General features: G+C 35.0%; 1 protein-coding gene across 1 annotated transcript; it reads right to left on the bottom strand.

Moving 5' to 3' along the window:
• Nucleotides 1–2118: 2118 nt before the first annotated feature.
• LOC129280674 (uncharacterized) lies at nucleotides 2119–11042 on the bottom strand. The gene is made up of 4 exons (XM_054916694.2): nucleotides 10457–11042; nucleotides 7050–7154; nucleotides 6364–6672; nucleotides 2119–5452 (listed from the first exon to the last, which is right to left on the bottom strand). The coding sequence occupies exons 2-4, from the start codon at nucleotides 7111–7113 to the stop codon at nucleotides 5109–5111; spliced, it is 717 nt and encodes a 238-aa protein (XP_054772669.2). The 5' UTR covers nucleotides 7114–7154; nucleotides 10457–11042; the 3' UTR covers nucleotides 2119–5108.
• Between the last annotated feature and the right edge of the window lie 7326 nt (nucleotides 11043–18368).

Raw genomic sequence — 18368 nt, 5'->3', positions numbered from 1 at the left:
CTATATATCTCATTAGTCAGACAATGCGAGCACCAGGAATGATGCAACCCCAACCTGCCCCCATCCCCACCCTAAGCACCTTCTGACACCATAACTTAAAAAAAAAGTTTAGTAAAAATAACTTAGAACATTTTTGTGTTTTTTGCCAACTGCAAACTTGTAGACAAGTCTACAAGTTGTAGACTTGTCTTCATGAATTTGCCAACTGCAGAGTTACCAGTTTTTTTAAGTCATGTGTTCTGTTCTTTTCAGATCTGAAACGGGGCAGTACTTGTACATCACTTTACTGACTGGTAGAGCGTATAGTGTTCTGCCACTTTAATAGGCCCACTTTATAATTTGCCAACTATACTTTGGCTTTGATTATTCAACTTAAACCTTGGAAATTCATCCCACCCAATATTTATGTAGCTAGTCTTGCCTCTAATTTTACAAAACTAATGTGTTTGTTAAATCGTCAATAATTGTGGTATAATTTGCAAACTAACAAGCTTGTTCATATTGGGGGAGGACCGGGGGCTTACTTTGTGTGTTATTATAGCTCCATCTGTTTTGTACTTAGTATTTTGCTGACTAGTAGGGCTCTAAGCCTGGCTACATGGACTTGGATTTGCCAATTGGTTGTCTTTACTCTAAAAGTCGTAACCTTCTTCGAAGTTAGTACCCCTATTTTTCTTTCCTTTTCTTTCTTTCTTTCTTTCTTTCTTTCTTTCTTTCTTTCTTTCTTTCTTTCTTTCTTTCTTTCTTTCTTTCTTTCTTTCTTTCTTTCTTTCTTTCTTTCTTTCTTTCTTTCTTTCTTTCTTTCTTTCTTTCTTTCTTTCTTTCTTTCTTTCTTTCTTTCTCTCTTTCCCCCTCTCTCTCTCTTTCTTTCTGTCTTTTTCTCCCCTATCCTCCATTTTGCCAACTGGTATATGATTTTGCCGACTGCCACGAATGTTGGGGGGTGTCACACCCCCCCATACCCCCCCCCCTCTAGCTACGGCCCTGACTATAATATGGAGACACTGTGTTAGATAGCGCCAGTAGGAGAACGAAGAGTGCAATCAATTTATCCATGTCAATCGTCTGCGTAGTACTTTAACCCTGAAAGGACTAGTGGGAATGATGCCCCCCCCCCTATCGACACTTCGCGCGATATTTCCGAAACGCAAAAAGATAGGGCCGTGATTTTGTTTAAGTCTCGTGCACCTTTTGAGACCAAATCGCGACTTACGGGTATAGCATCGTGACGTCATGTGACTTTTTACGAGGCAATGTCATGCCGAAAATTGCTCATTTTATACTATGTGTACAAAGTCTATGGGAGATGAAATTCACAAAAGGTGAATTTAGGGTTTAATTTAGTTGTTAAAATGGTCTGTATAATTTCCATTGAAAAAAAAACAATGAGAAACAAAAGCTGAAACAACAGAGAAATACATACGAAATTCTAAAAACTAAGAAATACATAAGGAAAATAATTAGCTTTCGCAATTCTACAATGTTACCGACACGTATTCATAAAACCACACTTTCTAAAACAAAATAATTGGAAAATATCCACCGAAACGTGTATGTAGTATACACACAATTTGCATGTATTTATGTTTGAAAAGAAGACTTTCTTTCAAACGGCGACGCTTGCCTTGCTTACACTGAGCACGACAACACTCACATGAGGAAATCAAAACCAAAACCAATGCAAAGTTTCTATTTTTGGGTAAACCAAAGAAACCAACTACTCCGTAGTTTCCAATCTAAAATCGTTATGATTATTGTGAGCCTTTGACATAAAAACTTGCAAACTTCCTTCTTGGAAAGGCCTTTCTATTTCAAGGTAATGGTAGACCAAAGTTGAACTTTACCTTGCTGGAAAAAAAATGATAGGTATGTGAGTCTTCTCATCTTAGAAGTCCGGTATTTAAACTGTATTTTATAACTCTCGATCTCTTCCCTCTTCAACGTTCACACCCTCACACCCCCCCCACACACGTGCACACCCAACCTCCCACACGCAAATCCCCCCACACAATACCTAAACCATTCAAACAGGATAGAGAGGAAGAATGGCGAGTATAACTGAAAAAAAAAAATATCGGTATGAAAACCAAGAAAGCAAAGCCAATAGGAGAGTTCTGTACCTTCGAAGAATAGAGTTTTCTTCTCACTTATAATAAGCAATTTGATATCAATATCAGTTACTAAAACAAATATATTGTGATCTTCTTTTACAACTACACATAGCATGTATTCACCCAACTTTAATTTCATTCAATTCAGTTGATTCACTTTCTTTATTGTCCATCATACAGTGCATGGAAATTCAGAATGACCACAAAATGATAATAGTACATGATACATCACACAATATTTGCAAATAATTATTATATCATATGAAACTGATGGTTGTCAGTGGAAGGTGAAGGATATAAAAAAATAAATACAGTTTTATAAATATATAAATATGTTATTGCATTGATAGGTATATATCTATTTCATAACATTACCCTAATATGTATTTCATTTCCTCTTTAACCAGACTCTCTCAGTGGGACTGGCCAATGCGAGGTTTATTCTGTTTCATATTGTTACCCCAATTTCGGTTACATAAACCTGCCCAAAGCTTCAATATATTTTCACCTATAAATGTGAAATAATGAAACAAGTAAATTAACATTCCAATTATGTAAAATGGGAATATATTCATGATAGCATTAACCGCAAGGGAAAACATCTAAAATACCTCTCATTAATAGAGAAATAACAAAAGTTACAATTAGGTTGCTACTTAAACATTTATATTACTTAAATTAGTATATAACACTGATTTCATGGATACTTGTTGAAGACACTACATGAAATATTACAATGTTCAGAGCTTCATTATAAAATATATTGCAAAAGTCAGTTTACGTATAACTATAACGCAAGTAAGGTAATTAAGAATACAATATTTCGTAATAAATGACTAATTAACGTCACGGGTGACGTGCACAACGTCCGCTACATGAATCAGATAATGCCTACCCCCCGGCATATCACAGCTGAAATAAAAAAGGGGGAAAAGAACAACCTGTTTTTAGTTAAGATACAGTATTCGGTATACCCAGGTCATTTCAGACATACGTGTTTTGAAGGAGGACCAACGAAGTAATATACATACACAGGCAATCAAACCACACCATCACACGTTATAAGAACGCATACATCTTGAGCAGATTAAAAAACAAATGTGTCTAATGTATGACAATCTCATGTTTCAATTTTCCCATATTCAAATCGCATAAATCATTGGCGGCAATCAGCGTGGGGGGGGGGGGGTACTTGTATGCGTGCCCACCCTACCCTCCTCGATTTTCGTATTTCGTGTAGGAGCATATGGAAGATGGTGGTTTATCAAAATTAAATGGATGAAAAATCTCACAAAGCGACCTTCTATGGTTTAAGTTATGAATAATGCTCTGAATTTTTCAAAAAAAGTAGACTCACTCCGAGCAAAGTGGCAGTCAAGATATTGACTATCAACCGCCTCTGATTGCTCTGAAAGGGACATGGGTTTATTGAATTAACTTGTTTATAAATTTAAATTTGATTATTCGTTATTACACTTGATCATCGGTATCTAACTGGTGTGTGAAACTCTTCTCTCTTTTTTACAGCCTCAGAAAAAAGGGAAAATCAGGGTATGAAATGGTTAACTGCAGACATGTATGCTTATCTGTTTCCGTAGGCCCAACATTGCAGGATCAACGTTTAAAATACTCACAACATTTGTCTTCTGGGTCATGTTTCATAGCTCTTTAACTAGATCAGTGAAGTTTGTAAAACTTAAAGACTGTCTGCCAATGATAATAATAATATAGGGTATTTATATTGCGCACATATCCACCTTGTTAGGTGCTCAAGGCGCTCCTATATTACCCGGCTAAGCTAGGCGTTCATAGCGCACACAGCTTCTTGAGGAATTACTTCCTACCGCTCTTAATCTTAATAATGATCTTAATAGGACACCATAATGTTAACAACAAGTGAACTTATACTGATTGTTATATTAATCAAATTCAGGCTATACTTCTTCGAATACAATATACCTTTTAATAGTTTTCTTCCATTAAATAGCAAACTTTTGTGTCGTTTATTAATTACAATTAATTATATAACTCTTTGAACCTATCCATGTTATGTAAGGTGAGATAGACGTAGTACAGATTACATGCAGTAATAATGTACTACAATACATATCAAACCTTATTTTAGATTTGATAGTATGCAACTTACATAATATACAAAATTGCCCTTTCTTTGTCTAAACTGGATAATAATATTGCGATCGCATATGCCTTTTGTATGAAACAGATCTAAAACGAACGATCCATTGCTTGAGAACGGATGTGAAATTGATTCGTTCCGTAGGACCGACTACTTAGCGCATGCGCAAGTGATAATTGGCCCTATTATTCAGCGATATGAAAGAGAAATCTGAGTTACCATATTTTCATATATTCAGTCATTACAATTCAATTATTCAATACTTCTTGTTTGATAGCTGAGTCGGCGTTATCACTTTGTGGTCTATATATTGATCAAGAAAAAAAGTAGAATATACGCGTTCTTTAACATTATCTGTAACGCCCTTCCGGGTATTGATACATGGAAAAATGTTGTTTCAAGTACAATTTCATCTGATTTGACATTATCTCATGCAATTACTGCATTTGATATGACGAATTGCCCAGCATTCTACTAATTTCATGAGAACTTGGCAATATCTTGACCATCAGAAAAAAAGAGAACAATTTTATTGCACCTCTTGTTCATCATTGCAACACGACAATGCAAAATAAAGCTTCCATCTTAAAAGAGAATACCGTTATCCCTAGGAAACTTTCGCATGTTTTGAGCGATATTTAGCCCTTTTTAGTCTCACACAAACACCTATACCTCTTCCCACAGAAGAAATAGACAATGGAATGATTAGTCCGAAGTATTATTTAGCAATATCACACAGACCGTTGCACAGTCTTTTTATCTGAAAGTCTGTCTTAATAATCGGTTTGTAAAATTGTAAGAGGGCCTCTAGAGCTGGCGTACCGTATCTTCATTAAAAATATATAATTTAAAACGAAAATTCAGCATCCACCCTCTGCTCCCAGAAAATTTTCTTGGTTAGGGCCATCGTCCATGACCTTCATTCCCCAATCCGACTGCCGTTCCGTGGTATCTTGGTTACTAGTTCCTTGGACATCGAATTCGTTACCGCTGTCAGATGACGTCGATGGGGACCCACCGGGGATGGATGATTGCGATGCTGCCATCCATGAATCGACGATGAGTTCCGATGCCCGTTTGCTGTTCCTGATGACCGCGCGTCGTCTGTTCAGACGGCGGTTATAGAGAACAAACGGGAGTGCGATGGCGATGATGATGACGACCGTAGCGAGGAGAATGAGCATAAGCGACCACCATGGGAAACCTACATTAATAGGATTTGGATATTATAATATAAGAATATTTATATTGTAGGTGAAATAGATGCAAATAAAAGAGACATTAAGCCTGGCTCCTAAAATAAGAGTTTACGGAAAACATATTTAACTTACTGACATTAAAAATGATTGGAGCTTAATCATTTCGTGTATCAACAACATAATCCCAACGTTAAGGAAAACAAGAGTTTGATTCTCTTTACCACATAACAATGGTTCAGTATAAGAATTGTGTGATTTCAAGGTGTGTTTGTCTTATCGTTGATTGGCTGTTCACAGCGAACTGCTGTAAGCTACTGCTGGAATTTTTGCATTTTGATCATTTTAGTTGCTTCGCTTCAATATACGGCTGGTACCAAGCCTAACTTGTTTGCTTGACAGCCAATCACGGCTCACCATTTAGCGTCCATTGTCTGGTTACGGTTCTATTATATTTTGTTTTGCCCAGTCTAGCGTTTTAGTCATTCATCATTCATGTGATTTTACTCCGATGAGTGCATGTCGAAAAGCTTCAGTATGTCCGTTTTTAAGGCTATTTTACAATTTTGATTGTCTGTAAACTTATTAATCAGTGAAAATATTTGAAAGAGGCTTCATAAAAGTGATATGTAGAGCCGGATACAGCAATCAAAGTAAATCATATTGGGCTATCAAGCATGTATTTTGTTATCAAAATGTTGTTGGTATGCTTTGAATGTTCTATCACCCACCCCCCTCTCTCTCTCCTTCGTGCTTAATTCCATTAAGTGCTTCATAGGCATAAAAATTATGTTTACATCATTGGAGCTTGCAAATGAAGACAAAATATGGTGCTGATAAATTGAATGAATAAAGTATTTTCGGAATGAATCTTTGAATATTACAAAATAAAATTTATTGCTCTAATCATAATACTTACCGTCCTGAGACGTGGAATCATTGCTGTTGCTAGGTGTGTCGTCACGGAAAACAGCGGCCTGGGATAGATCCGCGACAGCCCTCCCGACATCGGAGGCATCATCCACATCGTTCGTAGAGGCGTGATCGATGACGTCTGTATCAAGAAACCCTGCACCGGACGTAACATCATCTTCATCAACGAGGTTCGATGTGGAGGTAGAGGAGGGCGTGGCTGACGTACTACCAAGACCCTCAGATATATCCCGATTGGCTGACACTTCTATGACGTCAGCAACTGTACTTGGTGTTAGTGTGTCGTGTGGAAAGCCTGAAATTCGTCGAGAAAAAATCGAAGGGTAGAACACTAAATAAGAGAGTTAGAATTATATATGCTATGATGATAAGAAATATTATCAACGAAAACCGACTAAAAATAAATTTTAAGAAGTAAAAGAAGAACTGGGCCCTATTAACTTCATCGAGAGAAATTGTAGAAGTTTGCAATGATTCAGGTCGATCAAACAATGAACATCTGGGAATGGAAGTTCGAATTAATCAGTGATAGATGCTGAGTATATTTGTATAAAGATTTAACGGAATGAACTTGAGAAACCTCAAGGGAAAAGGTTATATTTTTCCGAAACGGTCGACTTTTTGTCATATGCCTTATTTCCTTTATCAATATCAACGAATTATGGAATTTACCGTAATTTTCTGAAGAAATCGACGAAAGAATAACCAAGATGAGGTTTACGCACAAAGAATGCATCGTTGGTTCACGACCTGACGTCTGCGACAAAGAAAACTAATCTGAAATAAGAAGATAATTTGAGTACAAAGTAAAAATCCAGAAATTCCTAAAACTTCAAAGGATCAATACAATATTATTTAGTCTCAAAAACATATTTAGGGGGGGGGGGGGGGAATGGGGATATAGCTTTTGATAAGAGAACTCCACTTTATTTTTTATGGAAGTATTGTTATCACAAGTAGAACAATACTTTTAATGATACACCGTTTTTCAGATATTAAAGGACAATTTTTTGGTACTGGAATCTCTATCCAAAACTTTTCTGCAAGCTCTGCTTTTTTTATTGTTTCATTTGTCATTTTTTTCTACATCATGTGTAATCATACTTATGATTTTGTACATGTATCTATAAAAGATTTATAGCCACTTTTCTTCAATTTTTATGTACCATTTTTGTGATGTTTTAATATTGTATTCTTTAATAGTTCATTTGATACATGGGAAACAAAAACGCTGGAGCTTGAACTGAAAAAGCTTCTGAGAGAGTGGTACAATTTTTCTAGCCTTCTATATGAAATGGGGGGGGGGGGGCGTTCCTGGCGAATTCTGGATCTGCTCCTGGGTTATTCTATAGTAAAAACTAACAAAAACAGTCCAACAAAAAAGCTTTAGTTATGTAGCTAAGTGCAATCACTATTACTCACGCTCAGTTCTTTTTGTAAAACGTAGACCTAAAATTGAGCAAGAATTGTAATTCGATTAAAGCTTTGATCTTCCTCTTCTCATCTCCTTAAGAAATTCAAATAGTTTTATTTGATTTGATGAATAAAAATATAACAATTTGAGAAATACAATGTAATGTAACATTTGAATGCTCAACTCTTACTTTTCTTTATTTTGAATGTGAATTTTTTTTTCTGACATTAGTAAAAATTAATGCTGTTTTCGATTTAGAATTTTCGCAATTGAATTCATGTGATATACAAGGGATTCCCCTATTCCTAGCCCCTAGAATTAGAATATCAAATCTATGACAGAATTCAACCACAGATAGAGAAGCGAAAAGCTATAACGTCACAATTAAACAATCTGAGAGTCATATGGAAGATAAGGCTGATATCAGAATGGATATCCGGAATCCGGTAAACGGATGTAAGACAGCCAAGTGATCTTTTATATGTCACCGGCAGTTTTCTTTAACCTTTTTTATAGCTTCAATAGAGTGCTTAATTTTGACCCGATAAATGGGGTTCAATTTTCGAGATTTTTGGTAATTATTCGTAACCTCTTTGTACTTTATTCATTAACATATTATTTCATAGTTCGAAATCAAAGTTATGATGTGATAAGATAGTACGGATAAGTCATTAAAATATATTTTTGTAGTATCACCAACTGAAGTACGATCCGTAATGCCGTAATAGTTTAATTCGCAACTTCAGGGGGTTATTAAACAAGCTAAGGTATTAGTTAACGCACGAGTAATATGAAGTAAAAATGTTTAGCCAGTATGAAATGGTATTGACATCAAATTCAATGAATATGTTGAATTGGAGATATCCTCCATTAGCAAACAGACATTATCTATTCCCCCAATATTCCATTGCATTTCGTGACCTTCGAAAGTGATTGGATATATTTGCTCTCTCATCATCATCATGCGGACCCATATCTATAATATGTATTATGGTAGGAAAGAGTCCCACAATGACGTCGGCTATGTTGTATATCGGGGCGATTCAATAGTTAGTCGCGTTACATTTTACGTGTCTTTTCTAATACTCGGTGCTGTCAGTTGCAGGGGTGAGTCTTTTTGTCAAGTTTATACTGTGAATTTATCTTGACAACCGAGGCTTTATACATGTAACAATACATACAGAAAGTTTGTATGCTATATATTACGGACACCATGACGTCCCTAAATTCGGTCAGTTGCATTATACAAACAGGACATGGAAAAGTGTCTGATTAATTTTTAATAGTTCTTTCAGATAAAAACTCTTTTACAAATTTCAATACCTGCAAAACATTACTTACATAAATTATAGAAGTCTCAAATAAGACAATTGAATTTGAGAAGCAACTTCGAGCTTGTTTTGTGGATACAAAAACTCTGGTCCGTCGCATTAGTGTCCGCCGTCCGGCATCACAAATTTGACATTTTTTTAACCCTTCCCGCAACCCATGTTTGAACATTTTCTTCTAATATGATGTAAAACGATGACCTTCAGATTATCCAATTGAAAACTTTGCAAATCAAACCATAGAGTTATGTTAAATTGACATTAAGTAAAACAAAAAATAGATGTAGTCCCTTGTATATAATTCCTTGTATGGTTCGGATTCTCATATGAGATGCGTAAGAAAAAAAATGAGGCCAATTATTACTACCCTTTGTATTCATGAACTTCCATATGAGTTTTGATAGAAAAAATAAGCCAGATTTGAATTAGATCCAATTTGGAAAATTTCCGCTTTTGCTTGAAAGTGAACAGCATGTCTAGTTCCCATGCAGCCATTGGTCTACATGGTCTAATTAAGGGACACATTCTCCAAAATTCCCCCCCAATTATCTGTCCTTATTTTTAGTACTCGTCAGATTTTTGGAGAGTTTTTAAGTTAAGTAGAACCAGCCGTGCGAAAATATTTCCAATATGAAGAAACTTACTTAAGAATACACTGTAATTCAATGTTACGATTTTGGTAAACCGTTGCGAATATTATAGGTCAAATCCACCCCTAAAGAATATTGATTTGAATCAAAAGAGAAAAAAAATAAACAAGCATATTGCTGACAATTCCATACAAATTGGATGTGAAATAAGAAAGTTATGACATTTAAAAATTTCGCTTATTTTTTACAAAACAATATGACCAACTCAGGGACATTTAAGCAAGAGAGTCGATGATGCCCCTCATTCATATGTATTCTTTATTGTTCGAATTATACAATATATCAGTTTTTACATATTTGATTTAAGGACCGACTTGACTGAACAATTAGATGTTAAACAATGGTAATTCCACATCTCCAGGGAGGAATAATGTTTAAATTTCAAATTAACTTCATAGTTCATAATAAGATACAAAATTAATTGTTAATGGTCCCCTTATTATACCGGCATATCCACTGTTATTCAACGAGTCCATACAAAAAGTTGAAAATCACAAGAAACAAAGAACATGAATAGAACAAAAATGATTTCATGCTAAACAAAAAAGAGTGCATGGAAAATAACGTAAAGAAAAAAAATCAGCGATGAATAACACAAAAAAGGGCAAAGGATCTAAAATAATCTTTCGTTGAAATTTTTCTGAGAGAATATGAATTTTAAACAAAATTAAGATAGATAATACTTACTCTAGTGACAGCCGTCTCTTATCTAATCATCACTGGATGAAAATCCCCTTGACAATGTGTTCAATCCCTCCTTCGCTAATACAATCGAGTTAACTTGACAAACTCTGCTCTCTTGGTGATATATCAGGTAATGTTTTGGCGTCAGATTCCAGATCGAAGGGTTCAGTAAATGAGATTGTTTAAATCTTACTTGGATGTGAAACTCTCCACAAGGTCCTGATGGGGTAGAGTTTTTTTTTTAAATTCAAATATTAAAGTTAAAAGGGTTTCGCCACAATAAAGGGGGCCGTTAAAAAAAAAACGATTTCAAACGGTACGCGTCTAACTGTTCGGGCATCGGGGCTTATCCGACTTGGAGAAGAAAATTACGAAATTTTGGCCGAGCTCGCAAACCAGACTTAACTGAAGTGCCACTTCTAGGTGTTATCACGGTGGTGTCATCAATCCTTTTGAAGCATCATTGACAAAGGATGTATAATTTCTACCATACCATACATGGTGTGCGGTGAAAGTTAAAACTGGTTTTATTGGGGACACGTGGTTGAGAGGTCCTTTCCCGTCAGCACTATTGCAACACGCTTGGATTAACCGTGAACTGTGCCTGCTCTATCGGATATAAACTTCCGCTTTCTGCTTTACATGAGGATATCGGAATGAAATGATAACTTAAATTTTCTCAGTCCTTAAAATAATGAGTTAAATTTGATTTGAATCCGGAGTGTATTAATTGTTATCACTTTGTCATGAAAAATAAGAAAAACGCATTAGTATTTGCTGATAATGTGAGGAGTTGTGATGGAAGTAAATAAATAAACAAATAGATAATGAGTTTTGTGAAACTCTTAAGAGGGCCCGGGAGGGTAAAGGTTTTTTAATTCATATGTGAAATTTTGGAGGAATTCGAAGTGACAAGACTATGAAAATATGAATATGTAAAGTTTTTAAAGAAATGATAAACCTTTAAAAAAGCTCCCCTTTTCATACTTTCTGTTACTTTTCTGGCGTTGTAGTTGGATATGCCCTAGAATCAGAATGTGCCCCAATATACATCAACCTCTCTTTATCAAGGCTAAATCCTTCGATGCTTTATAACTTAAAAAAAATCTAGACACCAACGGGAAACCAACTCAATAGAAACAAAGAGAATCGTTTAAATAAAGAAATTAATCGTTTTTACAATATCATTCTCGCTACATTTTATGAGACGTTGGTTTCCTTAATTCCCAGGCAGACAACGCTTCGTCGCAAGTCGGTTGAAAGATTCAATGTCCTACAATGTCCCCTTGTTAAGTCGGTGTTTCAAAAAAACTCCGAATTGAAATGCAATACAAAATACAAAATATTAAAACAATTAAAACAAAATATTTGAAATATTTGAAGATCTAATTTCTTATTACACTATATTGTAGAAAAGACAATTGCACTAGAATCGTCTAAAAATGGACCTAATCTGAAATAAACCTGCTCCCTTGCTTTCCATCTTTCGCCACCAAATGAATTTGATTGTCGATATATTGTTTCTATTATAGGGTTGGATCATGGACCTATAGGTCCATGTTTGGATCCAGGGAGAGATCAAGGAGTCTTTACGGACTCCCTCTACTCCCCCCCCCCACGATCCATTTTGTTTTCCATGCTCACAGAAACTTTCTTCATCGATGCACCTGCGACCTTTTTGCCAATTTGTCCCATGTGTTGATGACATATGACCCCCTTTTTCCTCCGCGTATTTTTTGTACATCACTGCACTCTAAAAATTAATGGGTAAAAGTGCTCCATGAGGGTAATTATGTGTCCCACCAACATTGGGCATTTCTTTTAGGCTTTTTATTTATCCTGTGTGATGAAAATTTTGCCCATTCTAAAGTAATTGCTAAAGTAATTACCCTCGTGGTGGTAAAAACGTTACCCAATATTTCTTACAGTGTGTCCGTCTGCCCCTCCCCCTGTGTAGCCCCGCCCTTATTTATTTACCTTACCATCACATTTCCCTCTATTCTTCGTTTGATTATTAAGTCGTAATGAACCTTTCCCAACCTCTGCAAAGTTTAAACAAAGCAAAGACTTGCCTTTGTTTTAAGCATAATGAAGGCATGATGATGATGATGAAATACCATGTTCAACAAAACAAAACGAAAGACAAAGTCCACAAGATCTATTATCCTTTTACTTTTACTTTGTTTTTGAATGAAAGAAGCTAGATTGGAGACACACGCTAAAAAAGTCGCGCAAATAACCTCACTGACAAACGGTTTCCTGATATCATGCAAATGAATTCCAAAGATAGGTCATTTTATAAATAATTTAAGACGATATTCATCAGCATTACTTATATTATAACACACACATTTTCTTACGAATGAATCATTCAAAATCACTATAAACCGTAATTCCGTATGACATAAATATTTGAAGAGTTTAGTTGCAAAAGGGGTTAGGTCCACTTTGGACCATTCCAAGAAATACCATGTTTTTTATTCTCACTTATTGCAATATTCTTTTGAGAATCTAGATCGTCATGATGTACTACCCAATCATGTGAACATGAAATTCGGTATAAAAGAAATCTACCTGTCTCCAAATTTTTTCTATATATTTTGCAATTATCATTGCGGACCTAATCCCTTTTGCAAGCAAACTGAAATGAATCCTATCTCTTTTGATTAAATGTGATTTTTCTTTGCCACTTTCATTCACGCTTTTATTTGAATTTCAAATTTTCTTTGGTATCATCAAAGCGACTACAAATTTAGAGGCTTAGAGGCAGAAAACAAGATTTTTTTTGAAAAATTGACCTAACCCCTTTTGACAAATGAGTTCTTCAGAAGATTTTGGTTGCAAAAGGGGTTAGGTCCACTCCAAGAAAATCATTTTTTTAATTATCCCATTATATATTGCAATATTCTTATGCGAAACTGAATTTTCATGATACCCTACCATGAGAATATAAAATTGGGTATAAAATAAATCTACCTGTCTTCATATTTTTTAAGATATTCTTTTCAAAAAAAGATCTGTGTGGAGCTAACCCCTTTTGCAACCAAACTCAAATGGACCTAACCCCTTTTGAATGAAATACCCATTTTCTTTGCCATTTTAGTTCCCCTTTTGATGGGAATTTCAAATTTTCTTTGGGACCATCTTATAAAGCTTCTAAAAGCTATACTTTGAGACATAAAAATCAAATTTGATGAAAAATTGACGTTACCCTTTTGCAAGTGAGCTCTTTATTTTTAAATCAATTTCCAATGAAAGGACTACAAACTACACATCAAAATCATTCGAACAAGACGAAAAAAAAACAATGTTGCACTATAATTAACTAACCGTTATATTGAGCACGAGCCTAATTAAAATAACTGAAAATTTCCGTTGATTGAAAAGTGAAAATAATCTGTTCTGCTAAAATAATCAGGACTGCATGTTCCCACTAATCATGCTAATTATATTGAAATGACCGGTCGTTTCTCTTTGTTTTGCTAATACACGCGTTGACCCAAGACATTAGAGATACGCACATACACACACGCACCCACACACACACACCCTCGCACACCTTCACAGCACAGGGTCATCTTCACCCGCGCACATACAACCCGATGAGTGAGTTTCATCGCCAGTGACGTGACCTGACCACTTACCGGCTTTTTCTTTTGGATTGACTGATTGAGCGGATTCGGTTCTTTTTAAAATTATCGAACGGATACAATATTAAAGATCCCGGAGCGTTTTGGTCTGGTTTGTGGCACACTTTTACCGCTTCCTCCCTATAGGGGTTTGGGTATGAGAGCCTAATGTTAAGCATGGGTATCTGAGCCATTTACCATACTTTGAATCTGATCAGATGTCATCAGAAAGAAATGACACTGCAGGCAGCAAACGCCTTATTTTTTTAATTCTGTCGCTCTGCTTGCTCGTATTGTAAACTCAGTATGATTATCTGATGCTTTCATTCGTACCTTGCAGTGAGCATGGTGAGGGACAACAAGAGCCACATTTGGCAGTTAACATATCCCGCTCTTATAGTTTCTCCATAAAAAAAATCCGCGCCCCTACTTCTCCCAAGAAAGCAGATGATCTAGAACTCCTGATCCGACATGCCCGAGGAAATGTCGTCAGCAACCGTTCTAACCCCTCTGGAGATACGATTATCAATGCACTGGTAGTATTGCTCGTTTCACGGAAACGAGGAAATAAAAGGCGTGGTAGATGATGTTCAACCCAGATCTGTATGTAGGAAATAGTTTTAACACTAAATCGATTTTGTTATTATATATTTGTCTGATTCCAGTTTTCGATTGGGATTGTGATGATAAAGAACAATGACAGTCTGTTCTATTTTTACCATGTTTACTATGGCAATGTGATGACATGTGAATTGTTTATAATGATAAATATTAATGATGGAATCAGTCAATAATTGTTTATACCAGGCATGAAGGCGAAAATATTATATTAGTGTTGATAGGCCTATAAGCAAATAATATTTTCTTGATGAAGGTGATATAAAGCAAACTATAACTTTGGAGGCGAGCTGGATGTAGCTATGGTCCCGAAGCGTATACGTATTAGCCATGTTACTGAGGAGAGATAGCGGGGTTGTCAAGCTCGCTGATGAAGTAATACTTTCGTCATTTAAAATCAAGACGTGAGTAATTGCTTTTACTTCCACGTCTTGAACCATTTTATGACTTAACCAAAGTTAAATTTTGATATCATTAAATTCTGAAATAAAATAGATTATGAAATAATGTTGTCCTACTTTAAATCCGACGCTTTGTTTTACACAGTTTATGTAACTTCGGTTTAATGTTGGATAAAGTTATTTTCAAAAATGTAAATTTCCATCCCCTTCCAGTGATTATTACAATGTTTCCCACGGCTGAACTTTAATCCAGAGATGTAAGTCCGATATTAAACGAACTCCTATAGTACATCGAAGCCCTTTTATCGAATTTGCCGGAAATTGTTTCGGGCTACTCGGGTTTCAAACATTTGGCTCTCAACAAATCTACATTTTTTTTTCGTACCGATGTACTTACTATTAGCATTAAAGACACAGAGAGAGAGAGAGAGAGAGAGAGAGAGAGGGGGGGGGCATGATGAGAGGGAGGCGGGGTTTCTTGGGGCGGGGTGTTGCCAATAATGTAGCATATTTTTATGTGCTTAAATAACATCTTGAGAATAATTAATCATAAAAATTGTACAAGAGAGAATAAAATATTCAGAGTAAAAATCAAAAGAACAATTGCAATTATATCATAACGCCTATTTTCTAGCCTGCATCATTCAAACTCACATTTCCTCATTCAATCTACAAATACAATATAAGCAGTCTCATCGAAATATAAAGTTAACATTATAAGGGAATATTTCCAAATCGAAGGGGGGGGGGGGTCAATTACAACAGCAAATTTTGATTTATTTTAAACCCCCGGTGTGGGAGCGATATTTAACTGAATCAAAGGTAAATAAACTCGTTGGGAAAATCAAGAACACCAACATCCTCACAATCCTTTATTTCCTAAATTTTCCCTTTGACCAGAAAATTTAATCGGAGATGAGTTGTTTGTAAAGCCTGAGATCTCACAACAATGATAGAGATTAACCTCCATTTGAAGACCGGTAATACCGAATCCGAAGTTATTGAGTATACAACGAACTTAGAGGGGAATGAAACCTTTGGAACAAGTGGGCCCGTGTTGAAACAGAATAATAAAATAATAAGATCAAAGAAAGTTTGAGAAAAATCGGACAAATAATAATTCATGAGCATTTAAATATTGCGATCACTATTGCTACGGATATCCTCATATTGGCAATGCGACAAAGATATGTGATGTCACATGTGAACGACTTTCCCTTTGATGGACTATTAAATGCCCCTAAAATGTCTCTTTTTGTTCTTTCTTATGGTGATACAAACTCTTCATAATGTATTCTTTGAAAATCTGTATTACATGCCCTCCTATAGAAAGAATATGATCTACTGATAGATGTGATAAAAGAGGCAGTTTAAGCGAAATATATACAAAAGTAATGGCAAAGTTGTTCACATGTGAAATCACAAATCTTTATTGCAATGCCAATACGATGGTCTACATTACAATAATGATCTTAACTTCAAATGCTCATAACTTCTTATTATACATGTTATATATTCAAATTTTTTCGCTTATCTGTTTATTGTGTTTCTTTGATTTTTCTGTTTTCCCACGAGCTTTCTTCTAGAGGTTTCATTTTTCTTTAAGAAAGGAATGTAATCTGGACGACTATGATTTCTACAAGTCAATGTTCGAGATCGTATGTTGTTAGATCTAACAATTTTAAGCCTTAAAACTTAATGAAAGAGAAGTGGAAATGAAAATTAAAAAATCAAATCATGAACAACCCAGATAAATGAATGCAAAAGTAATACTCGCAAAAAATAGAAAACAAGTGGAACGCCTCTGCATTACGCAATTCGATATAGCAGCAGTGGTGACTTTGAAATCAGCTATTCATAATTATTTACAAAAAAAACATTCACATGAAAATAAAGTGCTATGTCCATTGACCTAAAGTGACCTTTGACCGTGATCATGTGACCTAAGATGTGTGCAAAACAATCATTTATACTTGATTATCATTATGTCAATGTTTCATGAACTAGTTCCATGCATTACCTTTTTAAGTTATGATGTCGATTCATCATATACCCACAACACGGCCAGAGTTCATTGACCTAAATGACCTTTGATCATGTTCCTGAAACGTGAACAGGATATTCAAAGATACATGATTGCTCTCATGTCCAAGTTTCATCAACTAGATCCATAAGCTTTTAAAGTTATGATGACAATTCTACAAGTACCCCAACATGGCAAAAGTTTATTGACCCTAAATGACCTTTGACTTTGGTCATTTGACCTGAAACTCAAGCAGGATCTTACGTACTAAATCAGTATTCTTACGTTTAAGTTTCATGAACTAGATTCATAAACTTTGTAAGTTATTATGACATTTCAAAAACTTAACCTTGGTTAAGACTTCGATATTGATCCCCCCAAAGTACCCCAACATGGCAAAAGTTCATTGAACCTAAATGACCTTTGATCTTAATCATGTGACCTTAAACTCATGCAGGATGTTTAGTAATACTTGAATATCCTTATATTGAAGTTTCATGAGCTAGGTCTAGGCCTATATACTTTTTATATAATGATAGCATTTCAAACAACTTAACCTTGGTTAATATTTCAATGTTGACGATACCGATGCCGCCGTCGCCATCTGAAAAGCAGCGCCTTTAGTCTCGCGCTGCTATGCAGGTGAGACAAAAACTAAAACTTAAAAAATAATCACGCCCCCCACACACACTCTTAAAAACGTCTTAAAAAGAGACGACATAATACAAAGATTCCTCAGTTATGACTTAAACTAATAGTATCGATTTATCATGCCAATAAGGGACCGAATTTTTAAACGGATAATACCTTTTGAAAATTGTTTGCATATCCATTTTTTTAACCTATCATCCCGATTTAACCTATTCTTCTTACTCTATTCATTCAATTCAATTCTATTTCAATTCAATTCATTTATTTTCTCTTTCAATCTTTTTACATTGACATTGATATTCAATGTACATATTTACAAAATATAACATTTAAATAATTTTTATAATACAATAATATTATGAAATCGAAAGAGAAGGATACCAACTAAGAAGCAGAGCTTGTAGGGTGAAGGCCCCCTTTCATAAGTACATTTTGTGAATAAAAAATAAGGTAAAATAAAGAAATAAACAATTTATATATATATATATATATAATGAACAAAAAATAAACAAATAAAAATAAAAATAAATAATAAAAAATAAATGAAAAAAATAAAAATAAAAATAAATAATTAAGTCCACTACGTAAGTAAT

This window comes from Lytechinus pictus, chromosome 17 (genome assembly GCF_037042905.1).
Source record: "Lytechinus pictus isolate F3 Inbred chromosome 17, Lp3.0, whole genome shotgun sequence".
NCBI lineage: Eukaryota > Metazoa > Echinodermata > Echinoidea > Temnopleuroida > Toxopneustidae > Lytechinus > Lytechinus pictus.
Note: the sequence above shows the minus strand (reverse complement) of the source record. Positions and strands in the feature narration are given on the sequence as shown.